General features: G+C 46.5%; 1 protein-coding gene across 6 annotated transcripts in view; it reads left to right on the top strand.

The window, feature by feature from the left end:
* The window catches only part of SIRT5 (sirtuin 5), a 30,785-nt gene that overhangs the window by 4,714 nt on the left and 3,254 nt on the right, over window positions 1-22,817 (top strand). For 5 of the 6 annotated variants that reach the window (XM_084796092.1, XM_084796095.1, XM_084796094.1 and 2 more), the window contains exons 2-8: window positions 4,584-4,745; window positions 6,365-6,498; window positions 12,141-12,366; window positions 16,311-16,398; window positions 17,514-17,567; window positions 20,093-20,216; window positions 22,208-22,323. In XM_084796092.1, the coding sequence (XP_084652218.1) occupies window positions 4,631-4,745; window positions 6,365-6,498; window positions 12,141-12,366; window positions 16,311-16,398; window positions 17,514-17,567; window positions 20,093-20,216; window positions 22,208-22,323 (857 nt within the window). In that variant the 5' untranslated portion in view covers window positions 4,584-4,630. Of the gene's footprint in view, window positions 1-4,001; window positions 4,499-4,583; window positions 4,746-6,364; window positions 6,499-12,140; window positions 12,367-16,310; window positions 16,399-17,513; window positions 17,568-20,092; window positions 20,217-22,207; window positions 22,324-22,817 lie in introns of those variants that run through there. The other variant, XM_084796096.1, reaches the window with a different exon arrangement.

Raw genomic sequence — 22,817 nt, 5'->3', positions numbered from 1 at the left:
ACCCCCACTAATGAGACCCCTCCTCCACACCCTCACCGAAGCCAGAACCCTCCCATTAATTCTTTGAGACACTTGTAATTCTTTTTTTCCCCTAACATTTGTTTATTTATTACTATGTATACAAGGCTCTGCCTACATATACACCTCTACACTAGAAGAGGGCACCAGATCTCATTATAGATGGTTGTGAGCCACCATGTGGTTGCTGGGAATTGAACTCAGGACCTATGGAAGAACAGCCAGCGCTCTTAACCTCTTAGCCATCTCTCCAGCACCGAGACACTTGTAATTCTTATGGAATCTGCAGCCTCGGGTATGCTGGGCAAGCAATCTTCCAGGACGCTGCCCCTTCATCCCTGGAAAATGGGTCTGGAGAGATGGCACAGAAATTCAGAGAACTTGCTGCTCTCGTGGAGACCCGGGTTCAGTTCCCAGCACCCATACTATGGCTTGCAGCCATCCATCACTCCAGTCCGGGGGATGTGGTACCCTGCTCCGAGTGCCTAGGGCACAAGGCACACATGCGGAACATACAAATACATGCATGCAAGCAAAACAGCCATGCACATAAAATAAGTAGATCTAAATAAAAATAAAAAATATTTCACAGTTACCACCCATCAAGTTCTCGCCCTGATTTGTGCCTGGAAGACACGGACAGTTCACACAGATACTCACATAGTTGCTGAAAGACCGGCTGTTCTTCATATCCGCACAAATCCTATTGCTCACCCATACCCAATTTTTTCACTAATTTCTTATGGATTCTTAATTTTAAAATAAACATTAAACATTCTAGTAAGTACCAAAGTCTTGTCGCCCCTATCTCTCACAAAGGACTAATTTTTTTTTTCCGAGACAGGGTTTCCCTGTGTAGCCTTGGCTGTCCTAGACTCACTTTGTAGACCAGGCTGGCCTCAAACTCATAGCAATCTGCCTGCCTCTGCCTCCCGAGTGCACAAGGGACTAATTAACCTTTTCCCTCCAACAGTGTGTTTTGATGAGCTCTATCAGATGATATAAAACTCTCTTCTTCTGACTTTTTAAAACTGGTTACATCCTGGCAGTGGTGGCACATGCCTTGAATCCCAGCAGTAAGGAGGCAGAAGCTGCTGGATCTCTGTGATCTACAGAGGGAATTCCAGGACAGCCAGGGCTACACAGAGAAACACTATCTCAAAAGCAAACAACAATAACAACAACAGAAAAACTGGTCAAAATCCACAGAACATACAGTTTATCATTGGTCCCTTTTCTCATCTCTGTGACTAAGTACCTGGCCAAAGAAGCTTTTGGGAGGAGGGACTGTTGTTGCTCACAGTTTGAGGGGACAGGCCATCATGGCAGGAAAGACATGGCGGCAGGACCCTGAGGCAGCCGGTCACGTTGCATCCACAGACAGGAAGCAGGGAGAACAAATTCTGGTGCCCAGCTAGCTTTCTCCTTTTGATTCAAAGCAGGACCCCAACCTGTGGGATGGTGCCACCCACATTCACTGTGGGTCTTCCCTCCTCAACTAAACCTTCCCAGAAGCACCCTCATAGACGACCCCAGAGGTGTGTTCCCATGGTGATCTCCATGGAGTCGGGTTGACAATGAAGATAACCATCACGGTCCTTGCCATTTTAAAAGCACTGTGCAGTGATGGTTAGGGACCGGGACATCCTTCCCCAGAATTTTTTTCCCCATCTTATAAAACTGAAACTTTTCCCCGTTATTTTTAAATATATCTCAAATATAGTAAAATTAATTCTTTTTGAGTGTAGCGTTCTGTGAGTTCTTTCGACATTGCCATGTAACTGCCACATGATCAGGACACAGGACACATTCATTATTCCATTTTCCCCCACGTCTCTTTGAACGTCCTCCCGTCTCCTCATGATCACAGATATAGTCTTTGCTTATTATGGAATGCCATAGGAATACAATCATGAATTATTTACAATAACTTTTTTTGTATGTGAATGAGTGTATATTTTCATAGTCATGTGTGTACAAGTGTGCATGCACAAATTTACCTATGCCTGTGGAGGCCAGAGGCCAGTTTTGGTTGTCTTCCTCTATTGCTATGTCTTACTTAATCGTTTTGAACATTTACTTGTGTGTACGTGTGAGTGTTTACAGCTCAGCACGCTGTCAAGGTCAGGGGACCCCCTAGTGGAGGAGTTGCTTCTCTCATTTCACCTTGTGGGTTCTGGGCCTCAAACTCAGGTGGTCAGGCTTGCACTGGCCCATTGACCCTTTGCAGCATTTCTGGAGGCAGGGTTTCGCACTGAATATCGAGCCTGGCTGACTGGCCAGCCATTTCTAGTCCTTTCTCTCTGTTCCCGCTCCCTTCAGTGCTGAGGTTACAGGCCTGGGCTACCTCACCCTGAGTTTTAAAGGAGTACTGGAGATTCAAACTTGCTGGGTGAGAATCTTACTGTCTTAACCTCTCTAAGCCTCGGATTCTTCTTTAATACCAGCCACATCGCATACTGTGAATGTTTTCTTGCTTACTGAGCTTGTTCCTATAGATTTGGCTTTTTCTAGGCTCTTCTACTAAACCCAGCGTCTGGAGCTAAGTCATCTTGGATCAATCCTACTGTTGTTTCTCTCTCTCTCTTTGAGATAAGGTCTTGCTATGTAGACTGGGCTGACCCAGAACTCACTATGTAGACCAGGCTGGCTTTGGACTAGTTGTAATCCTCCTGCCTCTGGCCTCTTGAGTGCTGGGATTGCAGGAGTTGCCTCTATGCCCAGCCCAACGCTGTCCTTGTCACTGTTTTCCTCTTAGAAACTTTCTTAAGTATAGACATTTACTAAATGTGCCTCACAACTTACAAGTTTCCTTGACATGTTGTCACCCACACCTTATTTGTTGTAACAGTATACATAGACCCTGGCTTGTTTAGTTTTCAGAAATCACTTTGTCATCAAAACTCTTTGATCAGAAATTCAGGAAGGGGGCTAGAGAGATGGCTTAGCGGTGAGAACTCGCACACTGTTCTTGCAGTGCCCGTGTCAGGCAGCTTGCAACCGCCTGTAACGCCAGCTCCTGGGAATCCATGACCTTGTTTCCATGTGCACAACCCCCTCCACAGACATATATGCACACATGGACATAATTAAAAATAAAAAAATACATCGATGAGGTTTTTAAAAGTGTTTTGTACCATTACAAATGCAGCAGAGTTTTTTGTTTGTTTTATAAGAATTCTCATGTTTGGGGGTGGGGAGATGGCTCAGTCAGTAAACTGTTGGCCTTGCAAGCATGAGGACCTAAGTTTGATCCCAGAACTCACGTTAAAAAAGAAAAAGAAATCTAGATGTGCTGGTGGAGGTATGTGGAGGCAGAAGCAGGTAGATCCCTGGGTTACTTACTTGGCAAGTTTTAGTTCCAAGTGAGGAATCTTGTCAATTCCGAGGAGCTGCTCCTCTGGTTTCCATGTGCGCACATGTGAGTGCATGAGCAACACACACACACACACATGCACTCAAACCTCACATTTAACCCCTTCCCAAGCTTCCACAACAGTGATTCCAAACATGAGTGGCCCTCAAGGGTACCCACTGGCAGCCTAGCAGGGATGGCACAGGAAGCCAGAGGCAGGCAGATCGCTGGGAGTTCAGAGATCGAGACTATCCTGGTCAACAGAATGAGTTCAAAGACAGCCAGGGCCACACAGAGAAACCCTGTCTTGAAACACAAATGAAAAATACAAACCAAACAAAACAGATTACCCGTGGTTTGTGGGCTTGGCCATCCGTAAGTCTCTGGTCTGGGTGGAGGTGTCAACCTCATGTTCCCAGGTTTTCAGATGCTGCCACAGGTGTGCAGGCCCACGGGAGAAGCACTGCACACTGGTGCAGCAGTCCAGAGCATAAACGGAAACAGCCAGGCTCAATATCAGGGAGTTCTGTTACTATCCTTTTTCTTTTGTTTGATTTTGTCTCACTTTCCCCCCTTCTTTTAGACAGGCTCTCGTGTGGCCCAGGCCAGGCTCTAAACTCCCTCCATGGCTGAGGCTGGCCTCGAACTTCTGCCTCTCCCGCCTCCATCACGCTAAGGGTATTCTTGCCAATACAGCCCTTCCTCACCATGACGTCACTCAGGAGCTTTCAGCTTCATCATTGCGCTGTTTCCATTTTAGTTCAGTAAAATCACAAGATAAGGATGTGGGGTCCAGAAGCCAAGTACAATCAAAGCCCTGGGATCTACCTATCCCCAAAAAGTTTTAAAAAACATATTTCTCTCAGCATGGTGGCACACAGGCTTGTAATCTCAGGCTTTGGGGGGTCTGCAACAGGAGAAACATTATTCAAGGCTACCCTGCAATATGGAGGGACCAGAGAACAGACTCTGTCTCAAACAACAATAGCAAAAACAAAATTAGAACCTGTGAGATTTCACGTTAAAGTGCTGTGGTGAGCACGTGTGATGTGGGCTGGACTAACTGCTCTTCTGGCTGAGTTCACTCATGAGGTTTTCCACTTCAGACTACTTATCTTGAGTCAGGTAACAAATGAAACAACATCTCTAATGAGACAGAGACCCATTAAGCATTTGAATGTTCCATGACCGTTTCTGTGTTGTTGCACAGCTTTTCTAAAGCCTGCCCGGAGGAAGTAGTACTTCAAAGAAAACCTGATGCGACTGCTCCAGACTGTTCCGAGCCGATTCATTCCCCAGCTGTACTGTAGACGGAAGCCTCCAGCATCCCCACAAAGCAAGATCCGCCTCACCATGGCCCGTCCAAGTTCAAGTAAGTCATCAGTAGAAGCGGCCGCGGCCGCTGACGGTGCTGAGGGAGCTTCCGCATGATTTTCACCTGGCAGTTGACAAGGAGGAGGAGTTTAGATGTTTGGTATTGGGTCGGCCTCGGTTCAGCTTGGTCACAAACGCAAAGGCTTCGTCCTGACTTTCCACAAGAAATCTGGATCCATCAACCCTTCTACATGTGCGCATCTATGCCCTGAAACAGGTCACGCCCACCAAGCAGCCTAGGGAACCGAGTAAATAGAGAGTAAGTGTTGTTGTTAATTTTCCAGTAGGGCCTAATAATATTTATTATCAGGTCTATTATTATTATTACGGCAGTATAATCCACTAGCAATCAACCAAGACACAGACACCTGTTATATTTTAAAATAGTCTTAGTTAACCTGGGGCAGGGCAGATATCAATCCTCTAAACTACTTTCCATAGTGGGGCAGGTATGCCATACCCGCCCCAATCCCATGTCATCTGCTTCTAATAACTAATAATCAAGCTACCTCCCATCCATAATCCCATACACTTGCTAATGTTCTTCATCTGGGCCAAATCCTCCATCCACGCTGGCTATGTGCTTCTCCTCCACCTAACTCATTGTGGCCTTCTCTCTTCTCTGGTCTTTCCTTCTTCCCAAGATTCTCTCTGTCTCCCCAAGCGTGGGAACCCTAGCCGAGCCTATCCCATTTGCCCTGCCCAGGTGTGCTGACCCTTTCTTAATTAGCATCAAAGCACATCAGACCAAAAAGTAAGTACATTAGATCACAGAGGGATGGGAGGCAAGTGGAGATCCCTGTTTGGTGTGTGCCCAAAGCCCTCACTTCCTTGAGGTACCATGTACCCACCCATCAAGTGTACAAGCTGGCGTTCTCATGGCACAGGAAACGTTTTTGAAGCGTATTTATTTAAGGGAGAGAGACATGTGTGTGCTGTGGTGTGTGTGGGGGTCAGAGGACAACGTGTAGAAGTCTCTTCTCCTGCCACCACTGGGCTTCCAGGGGACTGAACTCAGATCATCAGGCTTGGTGTCAGGTGCCCTTCGGGCCATCTGGTCAACCCCGAGCAACACTTTTGGCTGGAGTATCGGAAATCTTTTTTTTTTTTAAAGGTTTATTGCCGGGCAGTGGTGGCACACGCCTTTAATCTCAGCACTCGGGAGGCAGAGGCAGGCAGATCACTGTGAGTTCGAGGCCAGCCTGGTCTACAAAGTGAGTCCAGGACAGCCAAGGCTACACAGAGAAACCCTGTCTTGGAAAACAAAAACAAAAACAAAAACAAAAAAATAGGTTTATTTATTTAATGTGTGAGTGTTAGCCAGTATGCATGCATGTGTGTGCCTGGTGCCCACAGAGGTCTGAAGAAGGCACCAGATCCTTTGGAACAGATCCACAGATGGTTGTGAACTACCATGCGGGTGCTGGGAACCGGAAGCTCATTCTTCTGTAAGATTAACGAGTGTTCTTACTTGCTGAACCATTTTGTTAGCCCCTGGTGGAGTGTCTTACAGTGTAATTTCATTCAGTGCCAAGCTTCACCCCATAGACAATTGATGTGGAATACAAATGCGCAGTGGGCACTCTGAGTTGACACAGGTTTTTATTTCCTGTTCAGGTATGGCAGATTTTCGGAAGTGTTTTGCAAACGCAAAGCACATAGCCATCATCTCCGGGGCTGGTGTCAGTGCCGAGAGTGGGGTTCCGACTTTCCGAGGAGCTGGAGGTTACTGGAGAAAGTGGCAGGCTCAGGTTTGTAATGCTTCCAGATTCCAGAGGCTCTTCTGAAGGAGTCTGACTGAGCATCCGTACAGATGTCTGAAGCCCAGGGGCAGTGTTTGAAATTGCCAGTGACCATCTTGTCCTCTTGGTTTTGATGTCAACACAGTCTCTGTGATGACTTCGGTAGAAAATCTGGGGCCAGGGAGATGGTGCAGTGTGTAAGAGCACTTGCTGCGCAAGCGTCAAGCACGAGGACCTGAGTTTGAATCCCAGAGCCCACGTAAAGAGCTGGACATAGCGGTGTTTGCCTGAAAAACAGCTTTGGGATGTGGAGACAGGAGGGGCCCGGAAGCTGCTGTTCTTCCAGCCTAGCCTCACTCACCGAGAGGCTTCGTCCCAGGGGAATAAGGCAGGCAGGTCCAGGAAGACACCAGTGTCTGGCTTCTGAATACTTCTGCACAGGTATGCACATCTGCATACTTATGTTATGACATGGACACACAGATACTCACACACACACACACATACACACACACACACACACACACACACACACACACACACACACTCACATACTTCACCCTAGAAAGGAAGCCCATGACGGACCAAAGTAATGATTGTACCACTTTCCAATATGGAGAAGTAGTGAGTTTCTTATTGGAGTTACTAGCGAGACTATGGGTTACCGTGACCCCAGTGTACAGAAGCCCAGAGCGTCTCTACACAGCTGGCGGGCAGCTCTCCAGTGAACCCCTTTCTCCTTGGGTGGTCAGAGCCTCGCCTCACAGCAGTTGCTCTCTGCTTTTTACTCTGAGGTTGGGGTCCTCAAGGAGCTGTCAAGTTTTTGTCGTCCAGGACGTGTGACCTTTTGTTTACCACCTGAGGCTTTGGGGCCTCTCCTTTCCTCCTGCTCCTGGGGAAGTGCTGTATTTGGAGGGTCTCTCCTGAGCAAAGCAACCACTTTCCTACCCTCTAGATGTGAAAAGAGTGAATCCTTTCTTTCTTTCTTCCTTTCTTCCTTTCTTTCTTCCTTTCTTTCTAATAACAATTCAGTTCTAGGAACTGCACTAAAGTAGAATCAGAAAACCTTGGTTACCCACAATTCATAACTATAAATTTAGATATAAGTATCTAAAAATAATTAGAATTAAGTATTAAACATTATGGAATTTCTGTAAAACTTACTGAAGGCTTAGAGCTTGGTATTTAAACAATTATATGAAAGACATTACAGTATAAGTTCTGTGGGGGGTGGTGGTGAATGGATTTGATTGTTAAAAAGATTTATTTTTTATTTTATATTATTTATGTGTATGTGTGTGTATCTGTGCGTGGGTAAATGCATGTAAGTGTGGGTTCCCAAGGAAGCCAGAAGAGGGCACTGTATCCCCTGGAGCCAGAGGTGCAGCTGGCTGTGAGCCTCGCAGTGTGGATGGAGAGAACGGATCTTGGGTCCTCCGCAAGGGAGGCAAGTGTTCTCCATCACTGGGCTGTCTCTGCAGCCCCTGCTTGGTTGGGTTGTTGTTTTATCAGTCAGTTTTTGTTAAAGTAGACAATTTACCCATTTTAGCGTATAATTCAGTGAGTTTTCCCAGATAGATAAAGTCGTACTGTCAACATCATGGTTATAACAGAGAATATTTCTACGTTATGAACTAGCCTGGTTTGGTTTCTATTGCTGTGGTGAAGACCATGGTCAAAATGTAACCCGAGGAAGTAAAGAGTTCATTTCCTCTTATAACTCTCAGGTCACAGCTTACCTGTGGAAAGTCAAAGCCAGAGCTCAAGGCAGGAACTGCTGCAGAGGCCGTGGGGGAGTGCTGCTGCTTACACCACCCAGTACCTGTGGCCCAGGGGTGGCACCACCCCTAGTGGGCTGGCCTCTCACACATTAGTTATTAATCAGGAAAATGGCCTACAGACTTGCCTATGGGCCAATCTGATGGAGGCATGTTCTCAACTGATCCTTTTTCTCAGATGACTCTAGCTGTGGCAAGTCAATAAATCACTAACCACGCGCGTGTATATATGCACATATATACATGCACGTCTACACACACTACATGCACTTATACACAAACTACACATATATAAATGCTTTCTGTTACTGTAACAGATATCTGAGATGTTCGGCTTATAAAGAAAAAACCGCTAATTTTGGCTCAAAGATTTGGAAGTTTTGCTTCACAGTCACCGGCCCTGTTGCTCTTGGCCCTGTGATGAGACAGCGGGTCATGGCAGGGAACATGGGGAACACACAGCAGACGAAGGCTATCCTCTCCTGGATGACGTGACAAGGGCCCCTCACAGTCCCCTTCACATTACTCCCAGTGACCTAAGCTCTCCCACGAGACCCCGTTTCTCAAAGACTCATAGCCTTTCACTTGTGCCGAGCTGGGAGCCACACCTTAACAGCTGGGCCTTTAGAAGATGTCCCAGACCCAAACTCTGGCACCATTTCTTCAGAATATTCTGCTATGGTCCTTTCTCCTGGTTCCTCCCATCCCCTGGGCTTAGGGAATCCTTAGTTCTATATATTTATTTCATTTTTATTTTTATTTATTTATTTATTTTTAAGATTTATTTACTTTATTTATTGCATATGAGTGGTTTATCTGCAGAAGAGGGTATCAGATTACATTAGATGGTTGTGAGCCACCATGAGGTTGCTGGGAATTGAACTCAGGACTTCTGGAAGAGCAGGTCCACCCCAAGGGCCCATGGATGTACTGACAGTTCACAGGTTAGTGTACAGGTGCTCCTGGCCATGGGGTCCTAGGAAGGGCACAGGGTCCCCAAGGGCTACACGTTGCACCTGCCATGCACAAAGGGAAGGCTACCGTCCTGTCTCGGGTGGGGGTGTGCCTGTCATGTGGGGCATCTTTGACGCACTTATTTTCAAAACTGACATAGACAAGAATGAACAGTTCAGTGAGGACCTGAGGTGACACGGGCAGGATATGGAACATTTCCGTGACTGTTAAGGGTTGCCGTGCGCTCTTCCTGTCAGCTTCCGGCACAGACAGCAGTGATGTGCTTCTGTCACAGGAAAGAGCTGTCTGTCATAAAAGAAGGCTCGTGCCTTAAGTACAGACATCTCATGTATTTGGTTACTATATATTATTTTAATGTGTATGTACGCATGTGTTTACTGTGGCTCATATATGTGTATGGTTTGGTGTGTGTGCACCTATATATGTAATTTGTAAGTATGGACAGCTGTATGTATGCATGAATATGTGTTATGGATGCCTTGGGTGGGGGGTGGTCATCTAGGGTACCACCGAGTTCATTCCGTGGGACAGACAGAGAATGGTATGTCCTCGGGACACTCACTCAGACAGGAAAGTAAAGTAACTGGGAGAGAGAGAGGCCACTGACAGGGTGTGACAGACTGAGATCTGAGCTGGGGGCCATGCCCTGCTCTGCCCCGCCCCACAGTGAAAGTAGAGGGAAAGTGAGTTATCGCCCTGGGGGCAGTTGACAGAGTGAAAGTAAGTTACAGATCAAGAACAAGAAAGACTTGCCACAATGAGAAAGCCAACAAAAGGGACAAACTTTATTAGAATAAACTGCTCCCATCAAGGACATGGGCCGGGGGCCTCTGGAGATGGGAGCCTGCCTGAGGCTCTAGTTTGGTTTTTTTGTTTTTCTTTTTTTGTTTGTTTGTTTGTTTTGTTTTTGAGACAGGGTTTCTCTGTGTAGCCTTGGCTGTCCTGGACTCACTTTGTAGACCAGGCTGGCCTCAAAATCACAGCGATCCGCCTGCCTCTTCCTCCCCAGTGCTGGGATTAAAGACGTGTGCCACCACACCCAGCTCTAGTTTGGATTTTTCTAGGAGCCCTCCCTTGCTGTCCATGTTGTAGCAGTTGCAGTCTCGTGTGTGTGTGTGTGTGTGTGTGTGTGTGTGTGTGTGTGTGTGTGTGTGTGTGTATGCTATCCCCTCTTCCTAAGCTTGGAGTAGCCTTTCTTGTTTTTTGTGGGTTTTTTTTTTAAAGATTTATTTATTATGCATACAATGTTCTGCCTGCATGTACATATACCTACACACCAGAAGAGGCACCAGATCTCATTATAGATGGTTGTGAGCCACCATGTGGTTGCTGGGAATTGAGCTCAGGACCTTTGGAAGAGTGGCTGGTGCTCTTAACCTCTGAGCCATCTCTCCAGCCCCAGCAGCCTTTTTTAAAGGGGCCAGGCCCTGCTTTCCAGATTGGCCCAAGTTCCCCTGACCTTCCTTCATATGTATGTATGTATGTATGTATGTATGTATGTATGTATAGTTTATTAAGTATGTAGCCATATGTATGTGTGTGTGTTTTAAAGATTTTATTTATTTACTTTATATATGAGTGCTGTATCTGCATGTGTGCTTGCATGCTAAAAGAGGGCATCAGATTGCAGTATAGATGGTTGTGAGCCACCATGTGCTTGCTGGGAATTGAACTCAGGACTTATAGAAGAGCAGATAGTGCTCTTATCTGCTGAGTCATCTCTCCAGTCTCATGTGTGTGGTTTTTTATGTATACATACATACATGTGGTTTGTGTGTAAGTAGACATAACATGTATCTATGTAGTTGTATGAATGTGTGTATGTATTTATTCATATATAAGTACATGTAACTAAATGTTTATGTTTAGTTGTTTACATGTGTATTTCTAAATACATGAAGTCAAAGTACATACTGAATATATTGTATAATTGTGTATAAGTGTATATACATGTGTAGTTTGAATATATTGTATAAATTTAAATGTATATACATGTGTATTTTGCATGTTAGAACATGTAGCTACATGCATATAATTGTGTATGTGTATATGTGTCTGATTTGCATGTATGTGTAACTGCATGTTTATATGTAGTTATGTGCATGTAATGCATATATGTGTAGCTTATGTATACTTATATACATGTAGCTGTTTATATGCATATTATTGTATATATGCAAATGTCTTTGTGTAGTTTTAGCATAAATGTAACCATGTATGTGTATAATTGTGTGCATGCATCTATATAGATAGGGTTTATGTGTAAATATGTATGGGTTAGTTCTATGTATGTCCATGCACATATGTGTAGTTTGTGCACAATACATATAACTATGTAGTTGTATAGATATATACATATATATATATATATAGTTATATGCTATGTGCTTGTATGTGCTATGGTTTTAGTTGTGTGTAGGTATGTGTGTCTGCCTGTATGTGTATAATTGTTTATAGTTTATGCTATGTGCTTGTATGTGCTATGGTTTTAGTTGTGTGTAGGTATGTGTGTCTGTGCATTTCAAGATGTGTGTAGTTGTATGTCTGAGCTCCTTTCTGTGCCTGCTGTATTTTACTGAGGTATTTTTCATTTCATGTTTTTCTTAAAGAGCCCTCAAAATGAAATTAACTTCTTATTTCCTGAGCTCCATGAGGGTAAATTCGACCCCAGATACTTTCACATGTCACTTTACTTCCTGTTCCTAATTTGTGAGATGAGTGAGGTAGGTTACATTGCTGCTGTCGCATCAGTAGGGAAGTTAAGAGTGACCTGTGTAAAGCCCTGGGTTGGTCCTAGGACCGGGATCTCGGCCGGCGCTATGCGGTCTAGCCAGACCCAGCTGCCCGCTGTCCTTCTCCACCGCAGGTCCTCGCTCACCTCTGCCTCTCTCCCCTCAGGACCTGGCGACTCCTCAGGCCTTTGCCCGCAACCCATCCCAGGTGTGGGAATTCTACCACTACCGGAGGGAGGTCATGCAGAGCAAGGAGCCTAACCCTGGGCACCTGGCCATTGCCCAGTGTGAAGCCCGGCTACGTGACCAGGGCCGACGGGTTGTAGTCATCACCCAAAACATCGATGAGCTGCACCGCAAGGCTGGCAGTAAGAACCTGCTAGAAATCCATGGTGAGGGAGACCAGACTGTAAAACCTTGCACTGCTGGACACCTGTTCATCCCCGAGGATGCTGTGACACTTCCCTTGGGGACACAACGGGGTGCCGATAACATCTGAACAGCTCCTGCTGGTAACAGGGGACACCGTACCCACTGCACAACTCACTTGTTATTTCCTACAGCCTGGTGGTAGTTGGATTATGCACTGAAAACCAATGGTGCCAACACCCCTGAGATTTGTTGTCACCTACCCTGCATTTTTCCCAAAACCCTCACTGCGCAGTATCGGGTGTTATTGGTGATCCTGTTCACTAGAGCAGCGCTGTCTGCACAGCCACAAGCCCCTGCCCCTGTGGGAGGAGGCCGTGTTGTGACATATTTACCCATGGAAGGGAGCAGACAGGCCTGGGTGCTAGCGCCACTCAGCAGGACTGGACATGGCAAGTTATGCTTCAGTATCCTGGGAGTGTTTATTCATGCTGTCCTCAGTGGGGGACTGCCACTGAAGCCGCCCTGTCCACCCTAGAGCCCGAGGGAGGTGTTGGCCCAGACCCTTTTCTCTAACAAGCTCACCATGTTGTAACATCCGTGGGGTTTGTCTTGGGTCCCTCGGCTTCTTTCCTCTGTGGATTTCTGCCCAAGGCCATGAACTTCAACATCTACAAAGCTATGAACCCAAGACATGCATTTCCTCACATACAGGCTGAGAAGTGGCCACCAATGTTGTCTATTCTGTACAGGGGCTGGCTGAGATTTCTGCTTTCAGCTGGCTTAGTGTCGCTTGATACAGGAATATGTTCCCTGTAGTCTTAGTTAGGGTTTTATTGCAGTTTTTGTTTTTTTGTTTTTTGTTTTTTTTCGAGACAGGGTTTCTCTATATGTAGCCCTGGCTATCCTGGACTCACTTTGTAGACCAGGCTGGCCTCGAACTCACATTGATCCGCCTGCCTCAGCCTTCCCATGCGCCACAGCTCCTGGGTCTTTTTTAAACTTTCTATTGATTCCTGGTGATTTTCACACCATGCACCCCAGTCTTACTAATCTCCCACGTCGCTCATATCTGCTCTAGAGTCTAGACTTGGGACCAAACTGAGCAACATAGCACCATCATGTCCAAAAATGGGAAAAAAAAATCCCTAAAATAGTTGTTTTTTTTTTTTTTTAAATTACTGTGAGCCGGGCGTGGTGGCGCACGCCTTTAATCCCAGCACTCGGGAGGCAGAGGTGGGCGGATCGCTGTGAGTTCGAGGCCAGCCTGGTCTACAAAGTGAGTCCAGGACGGCCAAGGCTAACACAGAGAGACCCTGTCTCGAAAAAGAAAAAAAAAATTACTGTGACCAAATACCTTCAGAGAAAGACGGTTTGTTTTGGCCCCCGGTTTGAGGTGACACAGTAAATGTGGGTTTCTTTTGGCTCACAGTGTGAGGGTCTGACCATATCGCAGTTGCACCCAGGAAGCAGAGAGTTGAACCCTCGTGCTTCTCTTGTGCTCTCTCTCTCCCCGCCCTTTTCTGTCTGTCTTTCTTTCTTTCTTTCTTTCTTTCTTTCTTTCTTTCTTTCTTTCTTCCTTTCTTCCTTTTTTTAGACAGGGTTTCACTGTGTGCTCTCAGCTGTCCTGGGACTCAGTAAGTAGACCAGTTTGACCTCGAACTCAGATATGTACCTGCCTCTGCCGCCTGCCTGCCAGGATGTAAGGGATGCACCACCACGCCCAAGCCCTCCTTTTTAATTCTGTCCATAACCTCAGTCTGTAGGGTGCTGCCACTTGTATTTAAGGTGGACCTTTCTCCTTCTGTTAAATTTTTAAAAAATATTTTATTTTTTATTATTTTACTGTATTTTTCCAAGATTTTTTCCCCTCGAGACAGGGTTTCTCTGTGTAGCCCTGGCTGTCCTGGACTCACTTTGTAGTCCAGGCTGGCCTCAAACTCACAGAGATCTGCCTGCCTCTGCCTCCCTAGTACTGGGATTAAAGGTGTGCACCACCACGCCCGGCTTCCTTCAGTCTTTCTAAAGCTGGCGCTTTACATGGCATTGGTGGAGGTCATGGGTCAGCGCTCACAGTTGTGGTGAGAGTGTTTGGTCCTTCCGGGCCTCCCGAGATCGATTCCTGACCACCTTGCTGTGAATGGCACAGCTCACGAATGGCACAGCTCACACAGTAACGCAGCTTGACGTAGAGCTTGGGAGGGATAAGCATTGGAGACATTGGCTTTGGAAATGTCCCCCACAGTAACAACCTCTGCCGTGCTGTGTGGATGACCCCCGGCTTGTCCTAGGGTGGGCACTGGGCACAGTGTGTGCACTGAATTGGCTGCACATGGCTGCCATGTCTTTTTGGCTCCACTGTTGTCGCTTCTTAATTTGGTCATCTTGGAGGCAAGACCAGAAGGAGCTGTTTATTTTATTTTATGGGTATGGGTGTTCTGTCTGCATGTATGTCTGCGTGTGTCTGGTGCCCCTAGAATCCAGAAGAGGTTGTTGGGTCCCTTGGAACTTCAGTTTCAGATGCTCGTGAGCCACCATGTAGGTGCTGGGACTTGAACTTGTGTCCTCTGCAAGAACACCAAGTGCTCTTATTCACTGAGCCATGTCTCTGCCCCGGTCTTCTTCCCCTCAGCTAAATGTCTTTGGCTACATCTTCACTGACTTGCCCAGAGGCGTAGATGCTAGGTGATTTTAGAATCTGTCAAAATGATAGTCGAAGATGAACTGTCCCAGCTAGCCCCTCAGAAAACACACCTCTGGGATGCTTCACTTGGGTCACATGCCATTGCCAGAGTGACATACTGTGCTAGTCTGGAGCCTGTGGCCGAGCTTATGTTTGCGGGGTGATTGATAGCTCCATCAGCTCGCCATGGGGTAGAGGAGAGGTGGTCCCCCAAGAAGGCAGAGTAGGCAGGCGGACTGCGACTGTCTGTGTGCGCTGTGGGTACACACCTCAGGGCACCCTGAGCATACATACGGCAGCTGTTTGAACTGTAGGCATGATCTGTTCTAAATGGCCTCTATTACTAGACATTCTTTTTATTTGTTAGTGATTGATTTTTTTTGTTTGTTTGTTTGTTTTTGTTTTTCGAGACAGGGTTTCTCTATGTAGCCTTGGCTGTCCTGGACACACTTTGTAGACCAGGCTGGCCTTGAACACACAGTGATCCACCTGCCTCTGCCTCCCAAGTGCTGGGATTAAAGGCCTGCCTTGATTGCTTATTTAGTGAGTTTCTTTGCTAGAAGAGACGCAAGTTCTATTAAATATAAGTTAAGATTTTGTGACGCTCTAAATAACGGACCTTTAGGGTATGAGCCTAAACCTGTACCAGCCGCACTGTCTCTCCAGCCCACCGGCCCTTGTAGTTAAGCTGCTAGTTAGTCACTCCGAGTCTTAGCTTTGGGCTCAGCGGCTGCTTCCCTCTCAACCACTCCAGCTGCATCTGAACATTAGCCCAGGGTCATCCGGGTGATGCTAGCCCTGTAGCTCTTTCCCCTCCAGATCATCCTGTCCTTGAAGGCATTTGGTTCGGTAGGTTAAACAGTAGTGCCTGTGTGGTGCTTTGAATAGGAACGGCCCCCATGGCCCATATCTTTGACTGCTTAGTCATCAGGGAGTGGCACTATTTGAGAAGAATTAGGAGGTGTGGCCCTGTTGGGGGAGGTTTGTCTTTAGCGGGTGGGTTTTGAGGCTTCAAAAGGCCCAGTGTTGCTCACCCTGCCTGTGCCTCAACTACTGTTCCAGTGCCCTGAATGATGCCATGTCCCACATGCCCCTGCCTCAGTGACAGTAATAGACTGACCCTCTGAAATGGTAAGCCAGTTCCCAGTTAAAGTCTTTCTTTGATAAGAGTTGCCTTGGTCTCTTCACAGCAATATAACAGTGAATAAGACAGCATATTTGTATATCTCCCATGATTCCTAGACACCAAGTTCTGAACTTGCTGACTCGAGTCTTTTCTTTCAGGAACCTTATTTAAAACCCGCTGCACCTCGTGTGGCACCGTTGCAGAGAATTACAAGAGTCCCATTTGTCCAGCTTTAGCAGGAAAAGGGTAATTATATTGGACTGCAGAACAGATGTCGTTTCTCCTTGAATTGTGCATGAGTGTGAGGAAATTAAATGTTCACTCAAGATTCTTTTTTAAAAATAATTAATTTTTATTATATATTATATATATTGGTGTTTTGACTGCCTGCATTTGTGTATGAGTGTGTCAGACCCCTGAAACAGGAATCCCAGACAGTTGTGAGCTGCCATGTAGGTGCTGGGAATTGAACCTGGGTCCCTCTGAAGAGCAGCCAGTTACCCGCTCTTAACTGAAGATTCTTACGGATGTTTCTAAAGCTTAAGACTAGACACTGTACAGCTATCTGATGAAAGAACTATTTGCCTCATAATTTACCATGCTAAGTAAAAACTGTCAGATGCCAGAGTATTTTCTCTGTAATCCCAAAGTTTTATTTATACAATTTCACACCCCGTCTTCACTTTTCTGCTAAGAGACCACAAGAAAGCACAGGAAAGGGTTAACTGTGACAGTGACGAGAGTGTAGGGGGGTTATTGGTAATTTTTATTTCTCCTTCATTTCATTGGGAATTTTCCAACTTTTTTGTTTGCCTGGTTTTTTTTGTTTTGTTTTGTTTTGTTTTTGTTTTTTGAGACAGGATTTCTCTATGTAACATCCCTAGCTTGTCTTAGACTCACTTTGTAGACCAGACTGGCCTCAAGCTCTCAGAGATCCGCCTACCTGTGCCTCCCGAGTACTGGGATTACAGGCCTGAGTCACCACATCTGGCTCATATTCCATCATTTATGATGAATGTTTATTATTGTTATAACTAGGAAAAACTTAAGAGTCAACTGAAACTACTGAGAAAACTATATCTTCTGAGTCATTTCAGAGCCGTGTAAACTTATAGAAGTAAAATACTACCACGATTCCATTGGAGGAACATCAGACTTACCCCGGTCAGCCTCCCCTACACAAATTCCCTCTTGAGGCAAAACCAACAGTCAGAATTCAGGGCTAGTCCTACTAAGGTAGCGTGCAGGAGTAACCTTCGTACCACGTGTCACCAGGCAGATACACAGATGACTGTGTCACCTGCTTCCTTTGCCTTTTGATGTTACCATTGGCATTCATTCTCATTAACACTTTATTTCAGGGCCCCAGAACCAGAAACCCAGGACGCCAGGATCCCAGTCGACAAACTCCCTCGGTAGGTAAAAAACTGATGTACATCTGGTGTTCAGCATTGAAAAAAAGAAGGTCTGGAGAGATGGCTCAGCGGTTAAGAGGCTAAGAGCACTGGCTGTTCTTCCAAAAGTTCTATTCCCAGGACCCACATGGCAGTTCACAGTTGTCTGTAATTCCAGCTCTAGGGCATGTGACACCCTCATCCAGACAAACACGCAGGCAGAACACCAGTGCACATTAAAAAAAAAAGTATAAAAAAATCTTAACTTTTTTTTTTTTTTTTGTAAGTGAGATGCCTTTTAAGTGTACAAATGCCAAATGCAGCAGTCATCCCTCAGGGCAGAAGGACAAAAGATGAAGCATCTTCCAGGTGGTTTTTAGAGAGCCAGTGTCACTATGTTGCCCAAGCTGGCCTCCAATTCCTACGTTCAAGTGATCGTCCTGCCTCAGGTCCCTAAGTAGCCACAAATGCACTACACGGCTTTGATTTCTCTGTTTAGAGCCCTCACAGATCTCTTGGGGTCTGGGAAGTTTCTGCAGTCATTCTGTGACAGATGGTGATCTGTGCACAGGAAACACCCCATGATTATAATCTAATTAGTGAATTGCCCTCCTCCTCTTCCTCAGTGTGACTCCTAATCCAAGACTGAGGAGGTGGCAAAAGCCTTGCAAAGGTGAACTTTCAGTACTAAAAAATTGGGGCTGGATAGACAGCTCAGCACTTAAGAGCACTAGCTGCCTTTCTAGAGGTCCTGGGTTCAACTGCCTGTAACCCCAGTTCCAGGGGATCTGATGCTCTCTTCTGGCCTTGAGGGCCCTGCATGCTGTTGGTACACATGCTTACATGCAGCCAAAACACCCACACACATTAATAAACCTAAAATAATCAAAATAGACTTTTGTATGTTATAAAGTACATTAGATTATAAAATTGTCAGTTTTTCAAAACCAGACATTGAAACAGTCCTTCCAAAAGGTGTTTCTTGGAGGCCGGAAGACGGTCGGTGGGTAAAGGGCTTGCTAGACAAGCAAGAGAACCTAATGTGGCTTCTCAAGACTCCCAGAAGAGCTAGAAATTGCTATGAGTGCCCGTAAGCCCAGCGCTGACACATGGAATCTCGGGGCTTGCTGGACAGCCAGTCTAGCCAGAACAGCAACCTCCACGTTCAGTCTGTCTCAACAGATAATATGGAGAACAGTAGGGGCAGATGCCCTGGTTGGCTCCTGAGCGCCACATACACACGCGCACAGGCAAGAGCATCAGCACACGGGTGCCCATGTGCACACGCACTAAACGAGGCGGGCAGACCTCTGTGAGTTCCCGCCCAGCCAGAGCTACATATTGACACCATGCATGTAGAAACAAAACAAAACACAGACAAACAAACAAGCTTTCACTTTTAAAATTATGTCTGTGCGTGTGTGTATGCCTGCATGTGGGTATGTGCACCCGAAATGCGGTGCCCTTGGAAGTCAGAGGCATTTGGATTCCCTTAAGCCTGAGTCAAAAGATGGTCATGAGCCACCAGACTAGCTCGGGTCCCCTGCAAGAGCGGCACGTGCTCGTTACCACCAAGGCATCACTCCAGTCCCAAATCAGCGCTCTCTCAAAAGGCCTTATACTCCATTGACACTTCTCCGGTTTATTTTAACCACAAACCCTTTTCTTTTCTCTTTCTTTGTTTCTTTTTCCCTCCCTTTTCATTTCTTTTTCTTTCTTTCTTTCCTTCTTTCATTTATTTATTTATTTTTGAGACGGGGTTTCTCTGTGTAGCCTTGGCTGTCCTGGCACTAGCTCTGTATAGACCAGGCTGGCCTTGAACTCACAGAGATCTGCCTGCCTCTGCCTCCCGAGCGCTGAGATTAAAGGTGTGTGCCACCACTGCCTGGCTAAGAAGAGAGATTTTTAAGGCTGAGCCTGCTGGCACAGGCTTGTAATCCTAGCTATTCGGAAGGTTGAGGCAGGAAGATCACAAATTTATCGCTAGCCAGTCCACAAGTGAGTTCAAGGTCAGCTGGGGCAATTTAGCGAAACTCTTATGTCAAAGTCAAAAGTCAGAAAGGAGTCCAGGGAAGTGGCCTGTTGGTAGGACTTCTGCTGTACTGCAAGCAGAGAGCCCCAGGTTCCAGCGAGAGGCAGAGTGAGGCGGACAAGAGAGGACTTAGAGGCACGGAGGACTTGGCAGGAGGCCAGTCTCACGAAAGAAGTAATCTGAAAAAGCAAGTGGAGGTCTTTGGTGGAAATCGTTGGTTCAGGCATCGGGGCCAGCTTGGAGCTGCTGCTGTCTCCCGGTGCGGGCAATGGGAGCGCGTTTGTACCAGCGAGTGCAGTAGCCATGGAGAGGAATACACTTTGGAGCCAGGTCAGACTTAGCTCAAAAAGTGTCTGTACAGCTCAGTGGATGAAGGCAAGACACAAACTTAGTCACCCGAGTACCCGCATCCCAGGCAGGCTCCCATCTGCTGGCCTGCTGGCCTGGTGGCAGCCAGGCTTTCCTGGGATCCTGGGCAGTCCTGGCCCAAGCATTAAGACTGACCCTCTTGCAGGTGTGAGGAGGCGGGGTGTGGAGGCTTGCTGCGACCTCACGTGGTGTGGTTCGGAGAAAACCTGGATCCTGCCGTCCTGGAGGAAGTGGACAGGGAGCTCGCCCTCTGTGACCTGTGTCTAGTGGTAGGTCGGCCTTGTCCCTCATCTTTAGGCCCTGAAAGGATGGGTGGAGGGTCTGGTTGCCATCCTCTTCCCTTCTTCTTCCCTTCTTCCTTGTCCTTCTACCCCATCTTCCTCCCTTTCTTTCTTTCTTTCTTTCAGATTTATTTATTATAAATACAGTGCTCTGCTTGCATGTGCACCTGCCTACCAGAAGAGGGCACCAGATCCTAGCATAGATGGTTATGAGCCACCATGTGGTTGCTGGGAATTGAACTCAGGACTTCTGGAAGAACAGTCAGTGCTCCTAATCTTCCTCCCCTTCGTCTTCCCTTCTTCCCTTGCTGAAAGGCACGTATGGAAGTCTCATAGTGTCCTGCTGACAAAAGAAGCAATAAATATGATCTTTTTTTTTTTTAACGATCTTATTGTTTCTAATGATGCTTAGGTGTGTGTATCTGCATGTGGTTATGGACTCATGAGGACACGTGAGTTCAGTGTCCTCAGAGGCCAGGGACTTTGGGTCCCATGGAGTTACAAATAGTTGAGAGCCACATTGTAGGGAAGCATCATCTTTTGTTTTACTTACCTATCATGTGTGTATGCATGATCTTTGCGTGTGACTGTGCCATGTGCACTTGTGGAGGTGAGGGGACACCTCTGTAGAGTCAGTTTCCTCCTTCCACCTTGACCTGGTTTCTAAGGACAGAGCTCAGATGGCCTGGCTTTTACAGAAAGCTCCTGTACCTGCTGGGCCACTTCGCCGGCCCTGGCCTAGATCATAAAGTGATGCGCGCTCATTATTAAATGTCATTGATAAAACGTGAGTGGATCAAAGCAGAAGAAGGAAATTAGAAACCTCTCCATTGCACCATCTGGAAATAGTCACCGGTAGCACTGTGATTGTCTTCTAGAGCAGGAGTGAGTGAACGGCAGCCTCTGGGTCGACACAGTCTGCGCCCTGTTTCGTGAATAGTTGTATCAGAACCGCTGCCGTTCCACACACAGTCTGCGGCTGCTTCTGTAACTCAGTATCAGAGCTGAGTCCTGGTGGCAGAGACGGGACAGCCTACAGAGCCTAACAGTTTTACTGCATGGCTCTTTTCACAAAAAAAGTTGGCCACTTCTGACCTAAACCCTTCCTCGTGCAGATGTATAGGTGTCAGATACACGATGCCCATTCTGTCTTGAGACCGCTTTGTTCATATAGTAGTTGGCATATTCCACGTCAACATTTCCAAAGCTGCCACATCCTTTAGTTTAACTGGCCCACGGGTGATGCAGTGAGAAGATCCTATCGCAGGACATTTGGGTTGTTTGAGTAGCATCTGATACAGCATCTGATACATGCTCCTGCCTCTACCTCCCCCACACTAGGATCACAGGCATGTACCCTACGCCCAACTTAGACTTTTTCAGATTTTGGTATTTTAAGTAACGTTGCATGACTACCCATGGATAGGAATCTTGACATGTTCCTCAAGCAGTTTCCTTAAGACACGTCTCCTAAAAGTAGAATTAACTGGAAAAAGCACACTGAGTTCAGTTCCTTTAGTACATGTTTAAAAGCTGAGGCATTTGTCGTGGGTCTGTTTCCATTCTGTATTTTACCGCACACAGCCCATGTTGAGTGCAACCTCTGTGGTCATGGTCATTAGTAAGGAACCAATGCGCTTTACACAATGTGTTCCGGCCTTTCCACTCCTGCGGAGGGTGTGTGCACATGTCAAAAGGTTAGTGGTGATTACTTCCCACCTTAGAGAAAGAACATTTGCACAACATCAAAGACCAGAAGAAAAGCACCCCAAGTCCCGTGCTTTGGGTCATTTCTTGGCTTCTCTGTCCATTCATGTAACTGTCCTCTTGTGTCACGTGTTCTTCCCCACTTCCAGGGGTTGGCCAAACACCAGACAGTGCCTTTCACTGGTCCCCATACTGCACTTTCCTCACACCTCTAGCCACCGCCCTGCCTGCTGCGTAAGTTTCCCCATGTCTCATCTCCACTTGCTTTGTAGGTGGGAACGTCCTCTGTGGTCTACCCAGCTGCCATGTTTGCCCCTCAGGTGGCTTCCAGGGGAGTCCCAGTGGCTGAGTTTAACATGGAAACCACCCCAGCCACCAACAGATTCAGGTACAGGGACGACCGAGCTGGATGACGTGAGGTGGGGGGTGTGTGTGTGGAGATGTCATCCCCATAAACTACAGTTCTGATTTCTGTGGAGGACAAGAGAAAGAGGGGTGTGTCTTTTCGTTTTGATATGCAGTTGACGTTTATAAAAGAACAAAATACCATTAACTGCAGACTGAGGTGGCTGTTTCTCTACATGGGAGTTTCCATAGAACTTTTGTTGTTGTTGTTGTTGTTTTCCACATTGACACATTGTATTTTTCTCTGGACTTATACTTACATTTGTCATTTTCAAGTAGATGAGGTCACAGTTTACGTGTAGGTGAGAGGTTCCATTTCCTCATCCGAATGGCTTTCTTGGGTGAGTGCTGTTACAATGAATGCCAGGCGTTTTCCGATTTCCTCAATGTTTCGATTGATGGAACCCCAGAGGTCCTTGCAACGCCAGGATTTGTACATGGCTGAAACAGAGATGGGGTGTGGCTCACCATGGCTCT

This window comes from Acomys minous (genome assembly GCF_964271855.1).
Source record: "Acomys minous genome assembly, chromosome: 9".
NCBI lineage: Eukaryota > Metazoa > Chordata > Mammalia > Rodentia > Muridae > Acomys > Acomys minous.
The sequence above is the reverse complement of the archived record's forward strand: the minus strand, read 5'-3'. Positions and strand labels throughout refer to the sequence as shown.